This window comes from Aedes albopictus, chromosome 1, assembly GCF_035046485.1.
Source record: "Aedes albopictus strain Foshan chromosome 1, AalbF5, whole genome shotgun sequence".
NCBI classification, from domain to species: Eukaryota; Metazoa; Arthropoda; class Insecta; order Diptera; family Culicidae; genus Aedes; species Aedes albopictus.
In genome coordinates this window covers 253,038,338-253,065,212 of record NC_085136.1, presented here as the reverse complement: position 1 = coordinate 253,065,212, position 26,875 = coordinate 253,038,338, and the positions used below count along the sequence as shown (strand labels likewise).

At 41.8% G+C, this 26,875-nt stretch overlaps 3 protein-coding genes across 5 annotated transcripts; 1 reads left to right on the top strand and 2 right to left on the bottom strand.

Annotated features, from left to right (window-relative positions):
• LOC109622453 (carbonic anhydrase 2) lies at window positions 1-26,875 on the bottom strand. Of its 3 annotated transcripts, none has more exons than XM_029860310.2 (3): window positions 26,436-26,875; window positions 12,769-12,846; window positions 1-1,480 (listed from the first exon to the last, which is right to left on the bottom strand). In XM_029860310.2, exons 2-3 carry the CDS (start codon window positions 12,842-12,844, stop codon window positions 417-419), a joined length of 1,140 nt encoding a protein of 379 aa, XP_029716170.2. In that variant the 5' UTR covers window positions 12,845-12,846; window positions 26,436-26,875; the 3' UTR covers window positions 1-416. The 3 variants fall into 3 exon arrangements, with proteins under 3 accessions (XP_029716170.2, XP_062704934.1, XP_029716171.2); XM_062848950.1 differs by having other exon boundaries at window positions 26,549-26,875; XM_029860311.2 differs by lacking the exon at window positions 26,436-26,875 and adding an exon at window positions 19,583-19,905.
• LOC109406591 (uncharacterized) lies at window positions 9,945-11,264 on the top strand. Its single transcript, XM_029864355.2, has 2 exons — window positions 9,945-10,004; window positions 10,068-11,264. Exons 1-2 carry the CDS (start codon window positions 9,985-9,987, stop codon window positions 11,152-11,154), a joined length of 1,107 nt encoding a protein of 368 aa, XP_029720215.2. The 5' UTR covers window positions 9,945-9,984; the 3' UTR covers window positions 11,155-11,264.
• LOC115265658 (uncharacterized) lies at window positions 11,176-12,428 on the bottom strand. The gene has a single exon (XM_062848944.1). It carries the CDS (start codon window positions 12,343-12,345, stop codon window positions 11,287-11,289), a length of 1,059 nt encoding a protein of 352 aa, XP_062704928.1. The 5' UTR covers window positions 12,346-12,428; the 3' UTR covers window positions 11,176-11,286.

The following is a 26,875-nucleotide window of genomic DNA, read 5'->3' as shown; positions in this document are numbered from 1 at the left end:
TCACTTGCAATATTTAAATATAATTCGTTCAAAAATTCTCTATCATAACATGTTTTATTTAGGTAATGCAAAGCTGAAAATTTAAAGACGCATCTGTATAGATATAAATATATGAGGATAAGTACAGTAGATATTAAGACATAAAAAACTGCTTTGGTTTACAACAATTAGTGGAACACAAAATCGAACATTTCTCAACGCCTTCGCGTCCTTTTTTCCTAACATTCCTAATATTCTTCAGTACATGCTCTATTTCATAATGCCCCACAATATCTATAAACTTACGACTAATGCCCGCCCGGAAGCGAATACTTTGGTTTTGGCCTTGAGCTATCTCCTTAATCTAAAACGGCTGAAATCTGTCTTTAAAATGCATTTGTTTATCACTCGTTAAAGTCGCGCCACCATCTTCCATCCTAGTACCGGTAGACTCGCCGGTTGTACAGCTTCTGAACCGGCCGGTAGTTGTTTACCATGGGACCACTTCGGGATCGAATCTTCCGGAATTCACGAATTTCCCGTGGGGTGATCAGGAGCGGTTTGGCCGACACGATCCACGTTACCGTCTCCAGACATGGTGGCGTCGTCAGACTTCCCTCGTACGAGAAGTACGGCCACTCGACGTCTCCGATCAGGTCGTACAGCGGGAATGTGTCGATGAACTGGATGGTGTATTCCGATTCGGGGTTAACAATTTCCTGCAGGAAACGGGTCCAAGTGTTGAGCGGTTCGTCATTGACTTCGTACAGTTCGTAGAAAAGGCCCACCACCGCCAGGCCGTCCACTTCATTTCGGGCTTCTTCGAATGAGGAGTACAGGGAATTGTAGAAGAGCAGATGCAACTCCATTGGGTATCGGTGGAAGTCCAGGACGTGCTCCGAACCAACCGAGCTGTTCGATCCCCAATGGAAATGGAACTGCTCAAAGAAGTATTTGGTCTTCAGGGGACCTCCACGGAGGTACGGGCGTTCTCCGTTGCGCCAATTGTAGGTAAATTTAGCCGAATGGCCATCGTTTTGCAGCCGGATCGATTGAGGAAGATTGGTTTGACCGACCAGCTGTAGGGGCCTCTTGTTCCGGACGAAGAGCGCGCTACTCGTGTTCAGCATGATCGGACTCTGGTACTTGCCACCGCACTGCGGTGCAATCTTGTCCCAGTTGGACGGTCCGTTCTTGTCCTTTTCCCGGTAGGAAAACTCTTCGCCTCCAGCGGCCTCATTGGTACGGGGGCGCTCTCGAACCAGCGGAAGACTACGACGAGTGGTGGTGGCCGGTAAGTCCCTCGAGTAGTCGAAATAAAAATCCCTGTTGAAACCGAACCGCGCCCGGCTGGGCGATGGGTTATAGTCGACTTCAGCGCTGTCGTAGTCTCCGAATAGACCGACCCGCCGAGTATCGTCATTTCGGAAGGATACCGCCCGCCTTGGTCGAACCGCTGGGAACTCGGCGTTTCGATGGCTGCCGCGGGGTACGTCGAGTCCTGAGGAAGGAAAAAGAGAAAAGTTTTATATTTTAATGGTTCATTGTCATTATGTAACTGGATAAAAGGGCATAAGGTACACCGGGGCAAGTTGAAACGGGTGGAGCAAGATGAAACGCGAAGTTTTGAAATAGATATCAATCATTAGAAAATATCATGTTAACGTTGAACAATTCGTCATTGAAATCATCGTCATCATCAAACATTTGAAAGCAGTTTTTGCGTTCAAAACAAAAGTCTTTGCTATGAAAATATATTCACTGTACTCCACATGAGGAATAGAATGCAGTGAATATATTTTCATGTTGAATGTTTTGACTTTCAGCGAGAAAACTGCTTTTTGTTTTCCGAAAAATGATGACGAATGCTTGGGCCTTAACCCGCTGTTTCATCTTACCCCACCCGTTTCAACTTGCCCCGGTGTACCTTAACTGCTTTTCGAAACAACACAGTATCTTCATGAAGACAATCGATGTTCCATCGTTTCTGCTTAGTGCTTCAATCATATTTGAGCCAAATCACTGAGCGAAATGTGTTTTTATGAATTGTAATAAATTTTGTATTCTGGGACAGATATTTCATTATATCGATTAACGCCTAAAAGTATGCAATACATTTACAATTAACAACCAAAATGAAAAAGTAATAATTACAAATTCAATCGAACTTTTTTACACTTAGACGCTAGATTGCATCGCAACCTAGCGATTTATGACCAAAAAGTTCAACCATACTTGCATCTTGTCATTTTAATTTGAAGAAGAGAGAGTCGATGAAGAGAACTCGCTCATGTTACTTTCGCCCTTATTTAAACTCAATCTAGAATTTCAGGAAAAATAACGGAAATAATTCCTAAAAGAATTACCAAAGGAATTTCTTGAAGAATGCAAGCAAAAATTGATGCAGCAGTTAATCAAAGAAAGAAGAATATCCGAATTATGAGAAAACTTTAAAGAAGTTTTGAAAACATTAGGTAAACTATATCTAAAAGATAAAAAAATCCTTGACAAACTTCCAAATAATCTCCTCAAGGTATTGGGACGAAACTGGTGTAGTGGTTGCAATGGTGGACCTGTGACCGAATCTCACTCCTGACAAATTCGCAAAACCTAATCTTGATCAATGCAAACAAAAAATCCTGGAGGAATTTCCTTGATTTTGTGACTAATTCCAAATGGAGTAGTTTTGAGTAGTTTCTGGAAGAAGAACTCCTGGAAGATTTCTCATGAGATCTTTAGAAGTAATTTATTTTGTGGACTCAATTTCAAAAAAAAACTCATCGTGAAAATTCAAAAGAAATTTTTATTCATCTCCTAGAGAAACTTCCGAAATACCTGCTAAAATTATTCCCCAAAAAGCTCCTGCAAAAATCAGTAGAAATTTTCTGTAAGAACTCTTGGATGAAATGCCGAAACATTAACTCAACAAACATTTTTGTTGTATAAGTGTTGAAAAAAACCTTTCATGTGCCAATGCTGTTATTCAGCTACATCTGTTCCATCAGAATTGAAGTTTTCTAAAGGATCTGCTAGAGAAAGTTCGAATTGCTTCTCGAAGGAATTTTAAAAGAAATTCCGAGAAAATTTCTGAAGGAACCTCAGGAAAAAAATCTAATAGAGTTTTTGAGTTAGCTCCTGGAGGAACCTTGAAAGAAACTCATGGAGCAGTTCTCGTTGGATCTTTTTTATGGAATCAGACAAAATATATCTATATATATAAAAATGCAGTGGCATACGTGGGACCGCGCATAACTTGCGAAGGAAACGTCCGATTTGGGTCATCTTTGTTTTGTTCTATTAGTTTTCACCCAAGGAAGATTTATGAGCCGAAAAACATTGAAAAATTGAGAGTTTTTGAAAATTGGGTTTTCAGACATTTTGAACGGGGACTTGGACTTGGCTAGGGACTTGAAATGTCAAAAAAACGCAGTAGGCAAGACAAAGTTTGCCGGGTACAGCTAGTTTAATATATATTAAGACGTTTTTCGACATGATGAAACACTGTAAAAAAATCTGAAAAAACTGCATGGGGAAATTCCGAACTAGGAGAAACAGCCGAAGGAGCAGGTGTCGACTCGAAGAAGAGTTCCTGATCTTCTATTGGATATGCCGAATAATTTCCTGTAGGGATCCCCGTAAGATCTCTTGTAGAAATTTTCTAATGAACTTCTAGAGGATTTTCCGAAGAAATTCTCGAGGTACTGCCAGACCAAATCCCAAATGAAATACCAAAGAAATAGTCGTAGAAAAGAATTACGTTTTTATAGGAATTTCATAACTACAAATTCAGCAGGAACTTCTTTATGGATTTCTCCTTTAAGTTAAGAACTCTTCAAGGAAGCTCTTCAGGGATTCGTCCAGGAACTTCTTCGGAGATCCCACTAGGGACTCCTCCAAGGACTTCTCCAGGAACTCTTAGGGGATTCGTTCAGGTAGTTTTCCTCGAATTATTTGTGGTATATTTTCTTGAATTTCTTGAGTCCTTCAGTGATTTCTACGGCAATTCTTTCAGGGATTTTTCGGGGATTCCTTTAGGAGTTTCTACTTGAATTCCTAGGATTTTTTCTGGAATTTCTCTAGGGAATTTTCCAGAAATTGTAGGAAAGATTCTTCCTGGAACTCCTTCCGCGTTTTGTTCTTAAATTTTTTTTTTCTGAATTATGAATATCACCAGGAACTACCTCATGGATTTCTGTAGGAATTCCTTCAGTTACTCCTTCTGGGACACCTTCAGGGATTCATTCAGGAACTCAAACTCCTTGGAGGAATTTCTGTTCGAATGCATTGATGTATTTCAACTAGATTTCATTGAAGGATTTTTTCTGGAACTTCTTGATGGATTCTTCCAGGAACTCTTTCAAGGATTTTTTTCAGCTATTTCTTCAAGGATTCATCTAGGAGGTGCCACGGAATTTTTTTAGAGATTCCTCTACGAATTTCTTCTCGAAATCCTTTTTTTTTTTTTTTTTTATTTTGGAGCAGGGAAAAGCCCCTGGGAGTGAAGTTCTTCATGTTCCTCTTCTCCCAAAGGCATAAAACCTACTCTTCTTTTCAAAACATTTTACAATCAATATGCACTTCCAGTGAGGACAAATTCTCTTTTAAGGAAGTGCAACCAGTAACTACCAATTATATCAGCTTAAAATCTAAGTAACTTATAATAATTCTGGGATGATAGTAATTATTCCTTGGTGCCTGGTATCAAACACGCAAGACTAGTGTTGTTCCTTGGGTGCTGACAGGGAGACTGGCGCTGCTTCTGACCAGACGATGATTAGGTGGGTTACCGGTGGTTTTGGGTCCAGCTGACGATTACTTTGTTCAAGACTCCCGAAACAATCCATGATTGCTGACCAAGCGTCCATTGAGGAGGCTAATCTGCAACGGTTATAATCTCCGTTACGGGCGTAGTATCATTGACTTCGGCCAGACATATACCCGGCCTTTCTTACCTGACAAGAAAATTGGTGTAGCTTCCGACCGAGTGATGGGTATGTGGCTTGTGGGTTGCGGTTATCTGACAAGGAAGCTGGCGTGGCTTCTGTCCGAACGATGAATACGTGGGTTGTGAGTTTGCAACGACGGGAGGCTTAGATGTATTTCTCCAGCCTGACAGGGGAGATGAGGCTGATAGAGGGGCTAGTGTGGCTTCCGACCGAGTGATGGGTACGTGGCTTGTGGGTTGCGGTTATCTGCAACGGTTTTGACCTCCGTTACGGGTGTGGCATCATTTGCTTCGGACAGACATATACCCAGTCTTACCTGACAAGGAAGCTGGCGTGGCTTCTGACAAGGAAGCTGGCGTGGCTTCCGTCCGAGCGATGAATACGTGGGTTGTGAATTTGCAACGACGGTAGGCTTAGATGTCCAGTTGACGGATGTATTCCTCCAGACTGACAGGGGAGATGAGGCTGATAAAGAGGCTAGCGTAGCTTCCGACCGAGTGATGGATACGTGGCTTGTGGGTTGTAGATATCTGCAACGGTTTTGACCTCCGTTACGGGTGTGGCATCATTTGCTTCGGACAGACATATACCCAGTCTTACCTGACAAGGAAGCTGGCGTGGCTTCTGACAAGGAAGCTGGCGTGGCTTCCGTCCGAGCGATGAATACGTGGGTTGTGAATTTGCAACGACGGTAGGCTTAGATGTCCAGTTGACGGATGTATTCCTCCAGACTGACAGGGGAGATGAGGCTGATAAAGAGGCTAGCGTAGCTTCCGACCGAGTGATGGATACGTGGCTTGTGGGTTGTAGATATCTGCAACGGTTTTGACCTCCGTTACGGGTGTGGCATCATAGAATGTGTAGACTCACATTCTTTTGATTGCTATGTGAGCTCATCTCCGAACACTCGACCGAACATAGGTATGGTTTTTTCTTAACCTTTGTAATGACATTTCCAAACAGCTTTTTGCATCGGAAATGGGCAAACCTTCCACAATAAGCGCAAGTAACGAGTCGAGACAAATTTGGCTCCACTTTCTCGCAAACATAACAAACCGCATCATTTTCGAGATCAGACATGACCGGTTTCAATGTACAGAGTAATGAAGCAATGTTTTGATTGACAAAATCACCTCAAACACAATAGCTGTGACGACCGTTAGCACCAATCGATTCAGCAATTTATAGCACAAGAAACAATGTACGATAAATCGGCGGGGTACATTAGTATGACAGCTATTCTCACTTCTTTAAAATACGTATAAATTAAATTATACTTATATTTCTGATGCGATTTCCTTGTGGACCCCAGCGCACTTAGTTGCCATCCAATATGCCACCAAAATCAGCTATTCTACTTTGTTTTTCCGATCACAGAACGATTATTAAAAACAGGAGCTAAAAAAAAGCTCCTTCAGGGATTTATCTTGAAATTCTTCAACAGATTTCTGCTGAAACTTCTCCATTATTTTTGGAATTTTTTTTTTTCAGAAACTCCTTTAGGAGATTTCTCCAGGAACTCCTTCGGGGATTTCTCCTGGAATTAGTTCAGAGTTTTCTCTAGGAGCTTCCTCTGTGATTTTTCCAGCAACTCCTTCAGGGCTTTCGCTATGAAGTTTTTGGGAGATTTCTTCAGGACTTTTCAACAATCAACCAACCAATCCAGCATGTTCTTCTGAGCTTTTTCCAGGGGGGTTTTCGCGAGTTCCTTCAAGGATTCCTCTAAAAGCTTCGTCAGATGTTCAGGGATTCATTGAGAAAGTTTTTTAGAGATTCATCGAAGCTTGTCTGGAGAGGAATTCCTCCAGGAATTCAGAGAGTCATTGAGAAATTCCTGCGTATATTCTTTTAGAATGTCTGTTAGAGGTTTCTCCTGGAGTTCCTTCTAGAGGAATCAAAAATTCCTTTGGAAGTTTCTTCAAAGATTCCTCCAGGATTCTTTTTCTTAAATTCCTCATGAAAGGGATTGATTCAGGAAGTCTTGGTTTCTTCCAGGATATATATCATTGATTGCACCAGAAATGTCTTAAGGGATTCCTAAAAGATTTTTTTAGGGATTCCTCTACATTTTTTTCCAGAGATTTCTCCAGAAGTTCCTTCAAGAATTCCTCCCAGAACTTCACCAGGGATTCCTCCAGCAGTTCCTTCAGGGGTTTCACCAGGAATCCCTCCTGGAATATATCTTGAAGTCCATTGAGAGATTTCAACTGGAATTCCTTAATGAATTCCTCAATAAACTCATTCGTGGATTCTTCTAGGAATTGGTCCAAGGATTTCTCTAGAAACTCTTTCAGGGATTTCTTCAGAGATTCTCTCGAAGTTACTCTGGGGATTCCTCCTGGAATTTCTTAAGGTATATATCCTGGAATTGATGGAGATTCTTTAAATGATTGCTGAAGAAACTCCTTCACGAATTTCTCTTTGAATACCTTTAGGGATGATACACAAATTATGTCACGCAAAAATCGACCATTTTCAACCCCTCCCTATGTCACACTTTTTGTATGAGACCTGAAATTTTTTTGTATGGGTCGTCACGTTATGCAAACCACAGCCCCCCCCCCCCCTTCCCCTAAAAGTGTGACGTAATTTGTGCATGGCCTCTTAGAGATTTCTCCAGGAATACCTTTAAAAATTTCTGCTTTAGGAGGTATTTCTCCAGGAGCTTCTTCTGGGATTACTTCAGGAATTCCTTAAAGGACTCCTACAGGGATTCATCCTGGAATTCCAAAAATTTCTTTGGGAAACCTCCAGGAATACTTTCAAGAATTTCTTTAGAATTTTTTGAGAAATTTCTCTAGTTTCTTGAGGTATTCCTCCAGGAACTCCTTCAGGGATTTCTTCATCAGTCTCTTCAGGGATTCATCAAAGAAGTTATTCAAGGGTTTTTCTATGAATTTCTTTAGGAATTTCTCCTGGAATTTCTTCTTCAATTCTTTAAGAAATTGCTTCAGGAATTTGTCTAGTTAATCTGATAGGGGGCTGTCCATTAATTACGTAAGGGTTTATGGGGGAAGGGGGGGGGTTTGAAAAATCTACATACAAATATTTTTGAGCTCTCATATAAAAAATCTTACAAGGGGGGGTGGGGGTGTCGAAAAATCGTTAAAATTCCCTTACGTAATAAATGGACAGCCCCTAAGATGTTCTCTTGGAAGTCTCTCCAGAAATTCCTCCATGAATATCATCAGGGATTTTCCCTGGTTCTATTTAAGGAATTTTTCCTGTAATTGTTGGAGAGATTGTTCCAGGAACGCCCTCAAAGACTCCTTCAGCAACTCCTACAGGGATTTCTTGAGAGATTTATGGGATTTATCTAGGCATTTCTTCAGTTATTCCTCCGTGAATTTCTCCAGGAATTCATTCGGGAGTTCCTTCAAGGATGCCTCTAGAAAAACCGTAAAAGGTTCCTTCTGCAGTTCATACAGGGCTTTCCCTAGCTGTTTCTTCAGGAATTCCTACCACAAACACCAACCACAGAGAAACAGACGTAACACTTAGAAGAAAATTATTTGACAACATCGTCATGGAAACGTAAACGCCCAATGCTTAACTTAATGCTAGGCTGGCCCACAGACAAACAGACGTCTCACTCTACCAACTTCCCATCCTTTCCCTTTTTAATGGACAATTTAAATAATCTGTAGTTCGCAAATCTCTCGCTCATGACGCTCGCTTCGTTTTTGCTCCTGTTTGACGTTTGCTCACTACCGCCATCTACTCAGTGAGTTTGCGAGACAGCGTAATTAACATTGGGCGATTATGCTTTTGTGAAGTACTTTTTTCTAAGTGATACGTCTGTTTGTCTTTGGCCGGGCCATCACTAGGTGGCAGAGGGTGGCATTAGTTGGCAAACGTCAAACATGAGCAGAAACGATGTTAGCGCCGCAAGTGGCCAATCAACCAACTACCGAATATATAAAACTCGCTCAGTGAATAACTGTGGAAGTGCTCAGAGAAAAGACGCTGTGTGTGCTGCATGTAGTTTCGTTTTTGACTATCTTAGATCAAAACAATGTTTACGTTTACATGAAAGCAACTACTGTAAGAGCTGCATATCTTAGGAACTTAGATCCATAACTGTTTGGATTACAGAAAAAGCGAAACTATACAACAACGCTTATTGTTGTTCTAAAAAAAGGCTAAATAATCATGGTTGGTTATACATAATAACTTAGATTACCAAAAAAAAAGATTCTGTCACATGTGTAGATCTGAAGAACTTTGATTAGTCGAGACTATCCTAAAATTACTTTAAAATATTTTGTACAATTACAAGGGGGTTGTAGATTAAAGTTGGAAATGAGATGTTACACCAAGAAAAAAAAAAGATGATGAAGAAGGAGAAGAAAAAGGCAACGTTACTCTTTATAACGGATATGACTATTGTTACTAGTGTAGATCTGAAGTTCTGCTATTCTGAGCAGTTTTGCAGCAGTAGATGTCAAGGACGAAACTCCAGCACAGTTTGGAAGATGCTGGATATTTCAATATTATATAACCGTTAATATCAGTCAAAGTTAGTTTGGGTGACCTGCATTATTCGCGGATTGCAGCTGATTGCAATGTTACAATTTGTTGCTAGAACGAATCACACCATTTCTTTAGATTTGAAGAGCTAAATTTCAGAGCAGTTTGGAACACCTATATTGTATATCCGACAGAAAACCAAAAACAGGGCGCGTGTCGGGAAGCAATCTTCTCACACGCGACTAAAACGTTAAAAAAAAATCCTCAATATGCATGAAAATAAAAAAAGAGAAAAATACTTCCAATTGCTTCAAACATTGTTTCTAAGCGTCGTAAAGCAATGTTTTTATATTGAGATTTCATAATTGTGTATAATTTTCTGCTTTGATGAGTCCACTTTCAAAAAATAATTTTAATAATAAAACTTCTAGCTAACGTTAATTTGAAACGTAAATAAGTAAAATAAGTTATGCGTGCATATGTTTTTGTTTTTGTTGCTCACCACAACTTCTCGATTGCTGATAAAAATTCGTTCCAGAAAGCAGTAAATCAATTCAACATCTTCAATTCAACTGGAAAAACATTAATTATGGACCAGGAAACAGAGAAGTAAGTGTATTTATTTATATTAAGTTAAAATGACATCAAAATGTGATATTATTTATGTTGCAGGGAATACGAAAGCGAGGAATATTTAGACGAGGAGGAAGGAAATGGCTCAGATCCATTGATGGTGATCGGAGATAATTTGGAGGCTGACGCGGGAATCTCAGACCAGCTGCAGCCGATGGGTGACGATGCCAGAGAGGACGGATTTTCGGATGATTCCTCAGAAGATGCCGCGGACAAATCTGGAGGAGAAGAGTTCGTGTTTTCGTTCAACGGAATATTTTGTCGTCGGCTGTATCGCAGTCAGCAGCGCCCGAAAGAGACAGGCAGGGCTTTGGTGAATGGTAATTCAGTGGAAGAAATACTTGAATCACTCTGGATTCAAGCTAAACATTTGATGGATCGGCAAGTGATCTTTGAAAACGACGTTTCAAGCTGGGCGGAGAAGGTTGAACCATCCATTGAAGATATCGGTGAGTTCGTGAATCTACAGGACGAGGTGAAGAGGAAAATTTATTCTACAAGCGCCCTGACACCACGACTGTTGAGGAACTGGCGAAACAAATACCTCAAAGTGTTTGTGTATGCATTTTCAACCAGCGTGGAAACAGCCGGCCAATATCAACAGATATCGAAGAAACTATTGGCCCCACAAAATCCAGATCGAGCGGGAGCCCACTCCACCAGAGATGATTCTGCGTTGGCTGACGAGTTACGGCTTAATCATTCTCACCTGGAGGGCCATCACAGTTCCTGGCTACTGTGGGCCAACACAATTAATTGCTCACCAGCTCATAAGCAACAGGCTTTGAAACAAGCAGAATCTCCTCCGATAGAGCTGTCGAAGTACTTCCGATGGGCAGCGGTGTCGGAAGCAGCTCGTTTACAATCGATTCATCGGGGTATGGTTGTAGCTAAGACTTCCAATACCGCCTGGTGCCGCGAACTGGATGATTTGAAAAACAAAGTGGCTCTCGGGATTTCAATGTTTCAAGACGTTCATCAGAAACTGGAAGCCATGACTATTCGAGGAAGTACGGAATCAGAGCTGTTCAGTGCGATGGAATCAGCTACTCGTCCAGAAGAAACCAGCTTGAGCCACTCTTTGGCTGAAAAAGTAATGGATTGCAGTGACGTTGATCATGCGTAGCAGTGATATGTAGAGAAAGGATTTTGTTTTGTTTTTTTACATCCGATTGTTTTTTTTATTTGTGATTCATTTTTTTAAATATATAAACACGTTTTTATCAATGCCAATTTACGCTTTCGTTTCAATCAAAAATTATCTGGGAAAAACATTGAAATCCATATATTTTGGATCCTGACTCAAGCCCCTTTCTGGAAGAAATGTACCGCCGGACATGTAGCCACAGTTTTCAAAAAGCTTGTGACATGGATATACTTTAAAGTAGTTCAGACCATCACAGAGCTCTTCCAAAATCGATGCATTTTCTTGGTGATGTCGCCGAAGATGTTTTTTGATTAACCCGAATATAATTTCAATCGGGTTGAAAAAAGGACAGTAGGCAGGAAGGAATATGGGGATGATACCAACGGACCTTAGGTAACGAATTATATGTGGATCGCAATGGATGCGTGCTCCATCTAGGATCCAGACTGAATGAAATCCTGGATATGTTTGAACGAGGTTATTGTTTATCGCAAATTTACGGCAGCAATCAAAAAATTTCAGCCTGTTGAATGTTCCTTCCGTCCAAAAGCTATCTAAGATTCCATTCATTCCAAGGAAACACAAAAGTGAGACTCGGGGTTTTCTAGAGAACTCTCCACGATAGATAAGTTTCTGTCCAACCACCCCATACCCCTTCCTGCGTAACATATCCTTGTTATCAAAGGATACTTCATCCAGAAAGACTAAGTTATACAAATCCCATCGAATCGCAAGCATTTCCTGGACAAATCTTATTATCTCAGAATCACGTATCTGTATGGCACGACGTTCAATAGTTTTCCAACTAAGCCCAGATTCATGCAAGATGGTACAAATTGCCGAGACGCTTATTGAGACTTGAAAATAACTTTGAAATTTTTGTTTCGCTTCATCGAGGAATAGGATCGGTTCGTTTCGGTAGAGATTCACCAGCCATTCTCTTTTCTCGACGCAGAACTTCTTGTAAATCCGCTCTCGCTGCTTCCTTCGGAACAAACCATCACGTTCGTATCGTCCAATCCATTCGTAGATCGTAGAAACAGCCTTACCGTAAATTTTAGCCAGATTTGGCTTCGAAATCCCAAGAAAGTAGTAGCCATAAAGGGCATGATACACCGTGTTGGTACTGGCATGTTGGTGCCGGACGTTATGTATGATGGGATTAGACATTTTAAACCGAATTTCAACTTAAAATCGACAAATCTAAAACTAACTTTGAAAAGTCTTAGACTTTAGAATGAAAATCTCACAGTAAATAATGAACCGAAGAAAAAAAAGATGATAAAAGATAAAATGTTTGACAAAAGTCATTTTGACAGCTGTGTCGGAAACGAGACTCACGTCGCGTGTCCCACACGCGCCTTCCGATTTGGTGGGCGCGCGACAATAACATCACAAGATATGAACAACTGTTCCATATTGTTAGGTTTTCAGAACCTAACTTTGCCGAATACAGAGTTCACTTTCATCAAGTGGGTGATTTTAAACAGGCATTTTTTATTTGGGGTCATATATGACCCCTCCGATTCCAAAGGGTTTAATATGGATCTTTTTATGTTTTCTAGTTATTAATAGCACAATATCAATACTCACTCTGACATGATATCCACGGCACGATCACCAGTGTGTTCAGCAGCACCCATTGTCGTTGCAGTTTGGCAATCTTCATCTCTAGAAAATCAAACATAATACCAAAAACAGCTTCTTAGTAAATCGTCACAACAATTGGAAATAGTTCACTGCTAATATTTATCAATCAGTCCTTGCCACTTCTTTCTCGCGATAATTTCACACACACGAACGGCAATTTTCCCACCCAAAGCCGCACGGACAGTTGTTCACACACGGACGATACCTGCTGGTCAACGAATGCAACTGATCAAACTCCGCGCACAACTTCCGCTACCAAAGAGCCGCTAATCAACGATAAACGGTTACATCGCTAATCATGCTTATTAGCTTAGCAAAAAAAAAATAGCAAATGTGGACCACATGTTATGCGATATGAAAAAATATGTAAATCGTTCGCTCATGTCAAGAATTTAACCATGATGGGCTTCACAAGCCTCGCGCCGCCAGTTGGCTCGTAAGGAAAAAACCGCCGGCATTCGTCCGTCAAACGCCAGTAAAACACCATACTTGTACAAATGTAATCAAAATAACAATCATTAACAACGGTCAAACAAGAGTGACCATCATCGGTCGGGGATCGTAAATACCTATGCATACATGCTACCTTGTGGTGGAGGCGGGATTTCACGTTTTCACGGTACATCGAGCAAGATCACGACGCGGTGTGGTTGTGCGGTGATGGTCTGGAGGGTTTTCTGATAGGGGTTATTCTTTCTGAAACCATGCCACCATTTACATAAAGCCTAAGAAATTGATGGACCCCTCGCTTGCCAAGCGGTTGACAAGAAGACAAAAATGTTGATTTTCCATTAAATTGAACCAAATTTATCGCGTGATATCTCGAAATTTCATGTTGCAACAGGAACAAATCTAGACTAACATTTGAAAAGGGTGTATTAGCCATCATCCTGTGCGTATTTCCCATTATTCATATAATCTCTGACCAGTAACCGGTAGAGGCGGTAGAGCAGATTTCCCTCTATCTGATAACGGGGAAAGATTGCATAAATAAATGAAAATACGCCGGCGTTTAAAAGCGTTTCAAGGCGTTTAAATGCGTTTCAGGAGGTTTCCAGTGAATTTGAGGGGGCTTAAGAGGCTCGCAGGTGAATTTCGAGGAGGTTTAATGTGGGTTTCAGAGGCATTTCAAAGCGTTTCAGGGTATTTCAGGAGGTTTCACAGGGGTTCTAGGGAGCTTCAGAGGCCGCCAGGTAAATTTTACGGAGGTTTTCTAGGGGTTTTAGAGGCGTTTCAGAGCGTTTCGAAGCGTTTCAATGCGTTTCAGGAAATTTCACAGGGGTTTTAGGGGCTTCAGATGCTCTCAGGTGAATTTCATGGAGATTTTGTGAGGGTAAATGCAAAAATTCTCCAAATATATTCACACAATTGATTGATTAAACCTGTTTTTTGTTTTGTTCACTTCTATTTTTTAGGTTCTGATACACTGTACGAAATATCAACAAAATAGGTATTACTCGCTTCTTTGGAATGTTAACTATAGGAACCCTTAGCTTAAGACGCCAATCAATCGTCAGTGCATTTAAAATGTTTGCAACAATATCTATTGTAACCTCAGTACTTAATATGTTAAGTGAGCTCGGTATACATGCGCCACCACGTCAGGTTTCTATGTTATCGTCGCACTATGGGTTACGAAACGAAATTTTGATATGAAAACCCCAAAATCTCTATTCGGAGTAATCAAATGATTTTAAAATATTGTTAAAACTACGATACGCATACTGGGTTAAGATGAACAGTAACCCGTCCAATAACCCGATTATACAAGTTTACAAAATAAATCGAACGTCATAAACTTCTACCAAAGATCAAAATTTTTCATACGTGCTGATGTATTTTGTAGCAATTTTTGAACTATGGCTGAAAAACGAATTTAAAATGATTAAAAGTAGATAATTAACTAAAATTCAAATATCATGCGTCATGCTCCAAATACCTCAAAAAGGGACTGAGGGAAGGAACCCATCATACCGGAATGTTGCAAACTTTGTGAAGCTGGGGTGCTCTAAAAAGGATACCCCAAAATAGAGCTCTCTCTCTCAACAGACCAACTGACTGCCATTCAAAAGGAAATATAAGTGAAGGTGGCAAGACATTGAAAAGAGTCACTCAAGCCAAAGTTTGGCAATTGTGTGCTTAAGTCTGACTATTCAATCATAGTCAGAAAAAATCTAGGAACAGCAGACTAGACTTGTTAAAAAACGTAATTTCACTCAATCGATTCTATAGTTACAATACTCCGAACCGCGACCAGGGAATCATAACTACAAGAAAAGACATCAGGTTCATCCGAAGATGTAATATCCACACATCCAGGGAAGTGTGTGCTGAATAAGCATTCCAGAACTTCCTCTTTAGAGGAAGTCAGATCGCCATTTGGCAAACGAAGTTCGTTCACTCGGAAATCCTTAGATTTCGCAAAGATTTTATTTAACCGACTGACTTCACTCAAACTGGAAACATTTGTACAAAGGTTCTTCCAGCCGGATCGTTCAGCAGATCGAAGAGCTTTCCTGTAGGTCTTGCGAGCCGACCTGAAAGCCTCCGAACCAGCCGAACGTCGTCTGTTCCAACTCTTTCTACATTGTTTCCTGAGTTTCGCCAGATCAGAGTTCCACCAAGGGGTTCCTCTTGTGTGTCGTGAAGCATGATGAAGCCGAAGCAATATAATGACGTAGAGGATGCTGAATGGATTGACTGACTGGAATATGTTCTCCCTCATCCACAAACTCATAAAATCACTCCTTTACGAACTTATTCACCCGCTTACTAATTCATATTCATACTTCCTCATATATCAATTTTTCATTTACCACTCACTATTTTACAAACTCACTCATTCACCAACTCGGTCATTAAATCACTTGGCAACTCAATTACTAACTAACTCACTATGTAAATCACTAACTATAATTCACTTAAACACTTACTCACATACACTAACATACACATACACATACCCAATAACCCACCAACATTCTTGCTCACTGAATCAGTAACTCATTTAGTCATGCTCAGTAACTCATTTAAGGTACCCCGGGGCAAGTAAGAATCCGGGGCAAGTGAGACCTACGGCTATTACTTTATCTATTTTTTTGTTTTTAAGGCAAACATTCTTCATGGAAAACATAGGTATCACACCAACGGATACCTTGAATTCAAAAATTGTTATTGTTCTCACCATAAAGAGACCATATATGTTATTGTTGTTCATATGTAATTTTCAATTCACTAAGTGAGATTAACGTACTCTACTATATTCGTCGTTTAAAAATTGAATATCAAATAAAGTCAAACTTTTTCGGTTTCAGGATAATATTTGGAGTGCTTGCAAATTATTTTAAGCAAAAAGGTGGAATTTATTTTTATTTATTACCTTTAACTAACTGCTCCCACTTGCCCCAGTGCATTTCAGCATCTGGGGCAAGTGTGACCTATGAGAGTAAACAAACACAATGTCTTTTTTTTTACAAACACAATGTCATAGTTTGATCTCGCTGTCTTCAACCTTAGTCGAAATTCACACAAAAGTGAAGCAAAAATCGGTGCCTTAAGGACTGTATCGTTAATTATGAGTACACCTTTGAGGCTCTGTATTAAAAAGACTATGCCTTATTTTGTTAACTGCTTTGTGTCTATGCGTTGCTAACGTTGTAAACAAACAATAACCTTCATTAAAAGTTAAAGTTTTTCCTCAAGTGGAACAATGCGAGGGTTTACGGAGGAGAAGCGAAAATCGATTGTGACCAGGCACTGCAAGGAAAAATGATCATCGCTAAGAAAATTAGCAAAAATTGAATGTGTTAGGGTTTTTGTTGTCCAAAATGCTATCAAACGATTCGGTATGCATAACACACTGAAAGACTTACCCGGACGCGGCAAAAAATAGGTGTGTCCAAGTCAAATTTGGACAGCAAAACTTGCAAAATCGTTGAAGGAAAATAGGAGGTATCCATTAGAGATTAAGCAAAAAAGTGTGAAACGACTGTTGGTATGGTTCAACGCGCCAAGGAGCGTAATTCCCCGAACACCTACCCAAAACAGAAATGTCCAAAACGCAGTCAAATTCTGGCGGATTATGTGAAAACTTAGGCTTGGAAGCTGTACGACGATGTTTTGAGCAAAAATTGCATGTGCATATTCATGGATGATGAAACGTACGTCAAATTGGACTACAAGGTATTTCCAGGGGCACGGATTTTCACTGTTAAGCATGGCACGGATGTTACGAATTAGGAGAAATCGATTTTTTGCGAAAAAAAAAAATGGGAAAATGTGTTGGTTAGGCAAGCAATTTGTCAATGTGGTATGAAATCGTCACCTTTCTTCACCGTCCCAGGTATGAACGTCGAAATATACCGGAAGGAATGTCTCCAGAAACATATTCTGCCACTCATCTGAAAGCACAAAGGTCCTACATTACTTTGGCCGGATTTGGCATCCTGCCACTATGCGCGTGACACCTTTGACAGGTATGAAGTAAACAATGTTCAATTTGTGGAAAAGGCAATGAATCCTCTAAATTGCCCGTAAATAAGGCCTATTGAGAATAGTTAACTTTGATGAAAGGGAAACTACGGAAAAAGGATAGAGGAGCAGAGGACGTCATAAAATTCAAGAAAAACTGGGTCAACGTATGCAAAACCATCGTCGGAACGGTTGTCCAAAACCTTATGAAGCACGCCAAGAAGAAAGTGCGAGAGGTGGCAAGATCCATGAAAAATTAAATATACAATTATGTCATGGGCTTTTCTGATGGTCAATGAACAATGTAATTGAATTTAATTTACAAAATAAATAAAACATTTTGAAATACAGCAATTTTAAGGTGTGCTCATAATTAACGATACAGTCCTTAAGTAAAAAATCGTTGAATTATGTTAAATTACTACTATTCTGATGATGAAGCTATTGTTTAAAATAGGAAAGCCTTGAGTAGAACATATTATTTTCCGAAACCATCTAGTTTTCATATTTTTATCTAAGCACATTCTACTTTTTTTCGTTTTCCGTTGCATAATGAGTTTTTCTGAGTGTTAAGAAACCGGCCATAAAGTATGGAAAATTGGAAAACGACTTATTCAAAGTTCACGATTTAAAAATCTAAGGGAAAACATAACATCTGTAAAACTAGCAAAATCTTTTGACAAGATTCATCAACTATGTAATATGAAAAGCAAATTTGGAAACCTTCCGGCATTTAACTGTATAGCGCTTTTTGTATAAAAGAATCAATTTATTTTGCACAAGATGCTATGGTTAAATCAACTTTTTTACGTAAAAAAGTTACCCTCCTACAACAAACCATCAGGTAGATCATTCCGTTCCGGTATGACTCTGCAGCCATAGGTAATTCTTGCGCTGATGGTGTTTACACAATCATCATCATCAGTGCAACGAAGAAATCTTTCTCTGTAGTTTCGTATGCAGAAAATCCACGCACCCATTTGCTTGCATCCTGCCTATAACGAAGAAATTTTGTTTGATTGAAGAACATTCTGACGAAGTGAAAATTGACGAAGCGATGAAGAAAAATTCGACTAGCTGCTGCTTTGGTGCGGTTTCCTTCGGCATACGCAAAACAAGAAAAAATATCAACTAGGGGGAGTGAAGTTTAAACGTGGAATTCAGTGTATTTGTTCGGTTTCCGATGCTAAAGGGGTTATTTATTGATAGTTTACATCATATTGCTTCCATCTGATGAGTCATTACTAAAGATAATGAAGTTAGAATATCTGTAATTATTTTATTTTTTTTTTTCGTCTGGAATGACAAAAGTTAGCGCATAAGACGAAGTAAATTAGGGGTCTCCAGTTAGCCTAGTGATTAATGCTATGGATCGCCAATCTGGAGACGGCGGGTTCGATTCCCGTTCCAGTCGGGAAAACTTTCTCGGCTCCCTGGGCATAGTGTATCTTTGAGCTTGCCTCACAATATACAAAGTCATGCTACGGCAGGCAAAGAAAGCCCTTCGATTGATATCTCTGGAAGTGCTAAAAAAAACACTAAATTGAAGAGATGTACGCCAAGTTCCAGTGGAAACGTACAGTCATAAAGAAGAAGAAGAAAGAAGAAGAACATGGTATAATTCTAGTCTATTTTACGAGCCGATTTTATGAATGAATTTTGACAGGAGGTAGCGTCCAATAACCCGTGAAAATCAATATCATCATCAACATTGTTGTCACTTCGTAAAATAGCTCATTCTATTCCTTCACTATGCATCTCTGGGGGGTCCAAACCTCGGATAATTTTTGTTTCATTACATAGCACGATTTTTTTTTTAATTTATCCAGCGGTGTTGTAATATAACAAACTTTCCATGAAAACGCTTGTGATCATTATCTCAAGTGTCGGGACTAGTTTATACTGAATCAGTCAACGCGATATTAAATCAATTTTGTCGCACAATTTGCCCCTTCTGCACCCCAGTGCAAACCATCAAGTTCACGGTCGTTATCGCATCGCACGAGGGAGCAGGTTCTTGGTATGCTACAATTACCGCCCCACGGCAGCGCCGATACCTACAGCATTCCACACTAAGCCACAATATTCCGGGGGCAACTTAGAATCGGTACAACTTTATCACATTCGCGTATGGCACGGACACCGCCTCCTCAGCCGACTTCACAAACCAGCATTGGACAGGTCACGATCCCGATCCATATCCAAGTAACTTGTACCCGAATCATTATCACGGTAGTAAAAGCATAGAACAGAACACTTTACCGCGGCAGTTTGATTGGCAATTTACCTTCTGGTCAAGACAACATTCGAATTGCAACGGCAAACATTAGACGAATAAATGGTAATAACGATTTAGAAGCACGAACGAGGCCCAGTCGAACGGTGGCGGCGGGCGCGCGCGCAAAGTCAAGGTCACTAACTGCACTGCAAAAGTACTCAACACTCACTGAGGGCACTGCTTGGTCGGTTGTGCGAGGTAGGTTAAGTGCAACGCGTGCCCCTTCCTCCGCACCATCGCTGTCGGATGGGAAAAGCAACCAACAACGGGCCAAACTCAAAACGGGCTTTTGTTATGGGTAGACAATTAATGTCGGCTTGGCTAGCAGCGGTGGTGACGACGACGACCACGATTGAGCCATAACTGACCGATGATCGCCACGCGACCAGCAGAGCCCGACCTGCTCCAGAGTTGAGCAGCGGGGGGAATGGAGCTGTAATGGTTACAAATCAATTTGCCAATTTTGTTTAAGGGCGGACGGGACGGTCGAGGAAATATCCGCCATTGCTCTGTTGCTACTAAGATGGTAATCTCAGATTCTACTTCATATTTTGCAACAAAAACCTATCATTGTGTATGCTCACTTGCAGTGCGTATGTTGATTGTTTTTCAGCATCTTCAGTGCGATAGAACTCGAGATTACCATCTTCAAAATCGCGAGACAAATTGTTAGAAAGAGAGGCAAGATAGGAAAAATAACACGGCGTCCCGTTTCACCTTAAAGCAATACAATAGGACCGGGCAGCACCGACAAATGAGGTGAGAAGATCGGGTGCTATGTGTTACAAATTGCGCTGGCTCAATTTGTAAGTGGCCGTTTATGAACTCTGGAGGAGCTTTATGAACCCTTCCGTCCATTTGGGTTCATTGCAATGATAGTTTGCATATATCTTTTGAAGGTAATGTTGGGAATGAGGTTCGATCCCATCTCTACGGTGCAATAAACGAAGATGCTAACAACTACACCAAGCATGTCCCTCAAAAATTTTAGAATAATTATTTAAGTCATATTATTCACTGCCATATTTAAAGCAATTCTTAGTATGGTTCGGAAAATATCCCATTTTTATTTATTTAGCCCCATACCTAAAGCCTCTGGGGCAGAAATGCTCACTGTTTTCACCTGCCTTGCCATGTTTAGTAGATTCCCTTGAAAACAGAAAAAAAAACAATGAAGTTGCACAACATTCTAATCGATCCGCGTATTGTTTGCACCAATTGAATTATGATCATTTCCATTGATTTTACACCTCTGCCACAAGGTTGTCTCATAATGAATATGAGTTGAGGCAAAAAAACGCTTGATTGACCATGTAGAGAGACATAATGAGAAAAAAAAATCGCAATTCAAATTGCCTCCAACTAATGTAGGTATACCTATCTACCTTGTAAAACTTAGAGCGTAAAGGTGCTCTGCGCATAAACGCACCAATCATCACCACTCACAAACAATGAGCAACGAAATAGGTGAAGGTACAGATAGGTATGTTGAACCGCGAATGGTAACAGTGATCTGTGCTGCTTTAGTAGTTATTAGTGAAGTTCGATGCTGTTGGATATATTAGCTAGCATGTTAGTTATTGTTGGCTGAACAATAATAGAATCACGTACATTACAAAAAAATAACAAATTGCACGTAGATGGAAAAGTTCTGCGAGATCATTAGTAAAAGGTCGCATACTTCAATTTGGTCTGTTGTGAAGGTTTGGCCTATACGAACCTAGTTGTTCTAATGTTGATAGTCTCATAAATCTAAATCTCATAAGTCTCATAAATCTAATCGAATACTTGGTTTCTCTGGACAAGCACATAAGTCAAAAACCGCCGAGAAAGCACTCGAGCCTAAGAGGAGGGGAATCCGCTTTTGCGCGGTAGTGACTCTGGATGTAAGGAATGCGTTTAATAGCACCAGCTGATCTGCTATTGCCGATGCGCTCTTGCGACTGGGGATACCGGAGTACCTGTACAAGATTCTGGAAAGTTACTTTCAGAATCGTGTACTAGTCTACGACACGGAGGTGGGTCGGAAGTGCTTTCACATAACCTCAGGAGTCCCGCAAGGTTCCATCCTGGGTCCGGTGTTATGGAATGTCATGTACGACGAGGTGTTGAGGTTAGAGTACCCAGTGGGAGTGGAGATTGTCGGATTTGCCGACGACATTACGCTCGAAGTCTACGGTGAAACGATCGAGAAGATGAAGTTGACTACCGACCACTCGATCAAGGTTGTGGAGGCGTGGATGCGATCCAGGAAACTGGAGCTGGCTCACCACAAGACAGAGGTGACAGTTGTTAATAACCGGAAGTCGGAGCAGCAGACGGAGATCAGTGTAGGAGAGTGCACTCTCCTGTCAAAGCGCTCCGTCGAACACTTGGGCGTGATGAACGACGATATGCTTACCTTCGGTAGCCACGTCGATTATGCCTGTAAAAGAGCCTCCACAGCTATTGCGGCACTGTCCCGGATGATGTCCAATAGCTCTACGGTGTACGCCAGTAAGCGCAAGCTTCTGGCTAGTGTTGCTACGTCCATACTTAGGTATGGCGGCCCGGCGTGGGGCACCGCGTTAAGTACTGAATGCTACCGACGGAAGCTGGAAAGTACTTACAGGCTTATGTGCCTGCGGGTTGCGAGCGCGTACCGTACCGTGTCACACGACGCTTTCTGCGTCATTACTGGTATGGTGCCTATCAGCATTCTTATCAGTGAGGACATGGAGAGCTTCGAAATGCGCGGCACAAGAGGCATACGCAGGACTGCCAGGATGGCCTCCATGGTCAAATGGCAGCGCGCGTGGGACAGTTCCACCAAAGGAAGGTGGACCCATAGGTTGATACCGAGGGTAGATAGTTGGATTAATAGACGCCATGGGGAAGTTACATTCCACCTGACACAGGTCCTTACAGGTTGCTTCCGACAGTATCTACACCGTTTCGGGCATGCGGATTCTCCCGAATGCCCAGTGTGCAATGGTTTAGAGGAAACGGCGGAACACGTTTTGTTCGTGTGCCCGCGTTTTCGCACAATGCGTGACCGCATGCTTGCCACATGCGGGGAGGGCACAACTCCGGACAATTTGGTCCAGAGGATGTGTAGGGATGAGTTTGGCTGAAACGCCGTTTCAACGGCTATTACCCATATCGTTTGGGAGCTACAGAGGAGGTGGCGCGTGGACTCGGAGAATGGCTAGTCCAGATGCAGTACAAGAGGTGGTCCAGGGGTTCGAAGTCGGCTTCGTAGGTCATACCGGTGCCCTGCGGTCGAGATCGACACTTACAGCGAATAAGTGGCCGCGGAGAGGAAGTCCCGATAGCGGTGCTGTCGTGGCGTTTGTCTACTGGGTTGGATCCGAGCCCGCGGCTGGAAAGGGATCCCCGGCAAGGGTCGGGGCAGGTGGAGACCCTGCTGTCAGCAACCTTCTGGTGCAGCTGATAGGGCCTGAAGGGTAGTGATACCCTTGCCTTCAGCAGGTTAGATCGGGTTGCACGTGGGCATCAGTTCTTGATGTCTGCAAAGCAGTTGGGCGCGGGTGGGATTGACCCTGCCCGCCTTCCGAGGACAAAGGTAGTGGCGAGAACCACTCGGGAAACTAGCTAAGCGTCAGCATGTTACCGTGATGGACTCTTCAGAGCGAGTCATCGATGTTCGTTGCTGCTAGGCTACGCAGCTAACCTTGAGGGTGCGATGTGCACTAGCCCCTCTCTGAAGCAATACCTTCTCGGTGGTTCCGGAGAGACGTAGGGTTTGGCGACCATAGGAATGGTTTAGTGGGTACGAGGAGAGCTTTTACTTATGTTGTAGAAGACGGCCTCAGCCCCACACTACCCTAACCTTCCTTGTTAGGGTGTCTGTTGAGCAGATTATCCCCCTATGGTTTAAAAAAAAAACAAAAAAAAAAGTGGGTATCCAGGAAGTTGCAGGAAGGCGATGCAGGAGCGTTTCAGGGGGTTATTTCAGGGGATTTCAGGAGCCTTTTCAAGGGAGTTCTGACAGGTCTCGTTTGCATTTTAGTGAGATTACGGGGATTTCAGGGGCGTTTCAAGGGGCTTTAAGATAGATTCAGAGGGATATCAGGAGCCTTTGGAGGGCGTTACAAAGCGTTTCAGAGGCATTTTAAGGCATTTCAGAAAGTTTTAGGGGGTTTCAGGAACGTTTTAAATGGGTTTTTAGGTGTTTAACGAGCGTTTGATAGCATTTCAGGGGCGGTTCAAAGGATCTTAAGATGCGTTTAAGAGGGTTTCTTGAACCTTTTAAAAGCGTTTCAAAGAGTTTCAGGGGCGTTTCAATGGGATTACGGAAGTTTCAGAGACGTTTCGAGGCACATCAATCAATCAAAGAATATTCAAGGGCATTTCAATAAGATTATGGATATTTATGGGGCTTTTCAAGGGTTTTCAAGGGTTTTTGTGAAGGGGTCTCTGAGAATTCTCGGAAACTTCCTTAACTGCCTCCGAAATCTCCCTACAACGGACCGCATGTAACGCACCTAGGATCCCCGAATACTGTACTCATCAAATAGATAATATCTGGGATACCCCCGACAGATTTTTCCACTTTACCATCAAATTTGTTGCGGCAAAAATTCTGACTTACTTTAATATTTTTTTCGTTTTAAAGATGCTCCATAAATACACCGTGGTTTTCTGTACGACAAATCCTAGATAAATTCCGGGAGTATAACTAGCATATACCCCCATCTGTTCAGGGAGCGTCCATAAATTACGTAACGCTTTGAGGCGGAGGGAGGTGGGGGGGGGGGGGTGTTTCAGCAAGGTGTCAATGACTACCCATTAGGCCGCAAAAGTTTGAAATGTTAAAAGTTCAATATTGCAAAACGATCGTTTTAGCTCAAAAAACCATCATGTCAAAATTTGAAGTCCGTATCTCAAGGCTAAGTGGTCTAAAGTTCTCAAAAATTGTATGGGGTCAAAAAAATCGTGAAATTTTTTCAACAAAATAAAATACACTGATCTACTGAAATCGGTGATTTTAGAACCCTATAGGACCAAAAATGTGCTCAGAATTGTGAACCCCACTTTAAGGTGGCACGCGGCTCGTGCCGAGGAATGCTTGATCGAGGAAGTTTAAAGAATGCTTCATCGATAACGGAGCCTGTTAGGTACCACTGGTGGTACACTAATGTATGGAGCGTAGTGCAACAGTGCAACAGAAGGAGCGCCAGAGTCAGTTGGACACCGAAGGTGCCGAAGTCAACCAAGACCCTAGACTGAGGCCTTTGCAGTCGCGGGTAGCTCGTCAAAGGCATCAGACGAACCTGCTTTAGTTACAGATTCGTACAAGGTAGTCGTCGGGAGAGGAACTACTCAGTAGTACTACAAAGCCTGGGAAGGGTGGGCCCGAAAGTGTAGCTCCGTCCCAAGTTGAAGCAAGCAAGAGACTGCTACTTTGTGTGCGTCTTCAGCTGGCACAGGTTAGAGCGGACTATGGGGAGGACGCCTCTTGACTCCTACTGGGCAGGCAGATAATAAGAAGCCGAAAAGGATGTCAGGTAAACCAGTTACCAGTAAGCGAGACAAGGTTGTCGCTTTCATCATCAGGACCGATGAGTTCAAGTACTCGGAGGTCCTGTATCAAGGAATCGACGTACGCATTATCATATGTACTCGAACCGATGAAATGATTCTTAAGCTTAAAATGGCCATCGAGCGCTAGGGGCCCGGCTTACAAATGTTTGGCAGAAAAAGTTCTTGGTAAGTTAGTTGAGGCCTCTCTGCTGAAGCGATGCGATAAGATCACGGATGCGGAGGAGTTCGTAACGGTACTGTTTCAACAGCGCAAGATGGAAATGGTCACCGAAGTCGTCAAGTCGTTAAGAAAGGACCATTAGAGGTGCAGGTGACCTTGATTCGGCTACCAGAGGTGTATCCAGATGCATTCCTGTAGAAGTTGGAAAGCTCACGATGGGTTGGTCGGTGTGTTGTATGAGCATTTACCAGCCATCAGGGGCTTGTTTCAGGTGTTTCGAATCGGGACACAAATTTTAGGACTGCAGCGGCCTGCATATATCCATGTTAATTACGCCTGCAAGAGAGCCTCCACAGCAATAGGGGCACTGCCCAGAATGATGTCTAAGAGCTCCATCGTGTATAGATCCTCGACCCTTTTACTCGGTCGTGTATCCATTGGATACTATCCAACCATTTGTCTTGGACATTTTTCCATACGTTTCTTCACGCTGTCCATCTACGTTGGGAATTTTGCAAGATTTTTTAAGCATTGCTATTGGAATGACTCTAAGAAATCTGCTTGAATTTCCTCCAAGGAATTCATTACATTTTGCAGTATAAATGCCTTAAAAAAAATTCACAAAGATAGTTATGAACCAGTCTCGTGATGATTAATAAAAAATATGTGTAATAAAAATTCATCTAAAACTCATTGATATGTAATTCATTTGAAAATGTCCATGTATTTTTAGGTACTCGTAATAGCTTCATACAATTGTTTACATCAGCAATCAGCATTTTCCAAATGTCATCAGCATGAATTCACGCCATCTCATCTGGTATCACTAAAGCATTAAAATCACTACCAAATATTTTCAGTTCCAGAAATAAACTTGTGATTCCAGTCAATCAATCACCATTTCCATTCAAACAAGCTTCTGAATCACTTCACAAAGTATAGCACACTTCCCATTCATTCATGACCAATGTGTTCTAAATACAGATTAGAAAGCTTCATTCAACTACCGGAGAACCGCAAAAGGGCGGGAAAATCACTTTACTCATCACGCCCTATCGCGCTTCGACGCGACGTACCTGCATCAAGATTATCATAATCCACAATCAAAACAAATCCCGCACGCGACACACCACACTTGTACCCAACAATACTAACCTTTTCCTATGCTTTGGAAGCAACAAGTGATCTACTCTTGGTGTCACTGCGAACGCGCGCACTTCAACTTCTAGCCGTTACCCGCTCAGTGTATGCTATGTCTGGTCAGAAACCTTCTTCAATTTCCGCTCCACGCACAACTTCGACCACTACTCCGGCTGCTAAGGTCTCAATTAGAGCTCTCCAAAAGCAGCTACCAACCGTACCAACGGCCCCCAAGAGGTTCAAGAACAAGATTTTGGCACTTTGCTTTTTTATTTCACTGAAACGCACTGAAACCTGATCGATGACCACGTGCAACCATCAGGTACTGGAAGGCACCCTCTCACTCTCACTCTCTTGGAATAGACTCGCGCCAGTAGACTTGTGCCAGTTCCGTAGTTCAGCGATGAACGCCGGTCGAATAACGTTTGCGATCAAGGGAAGCGCGCATCGGTCGT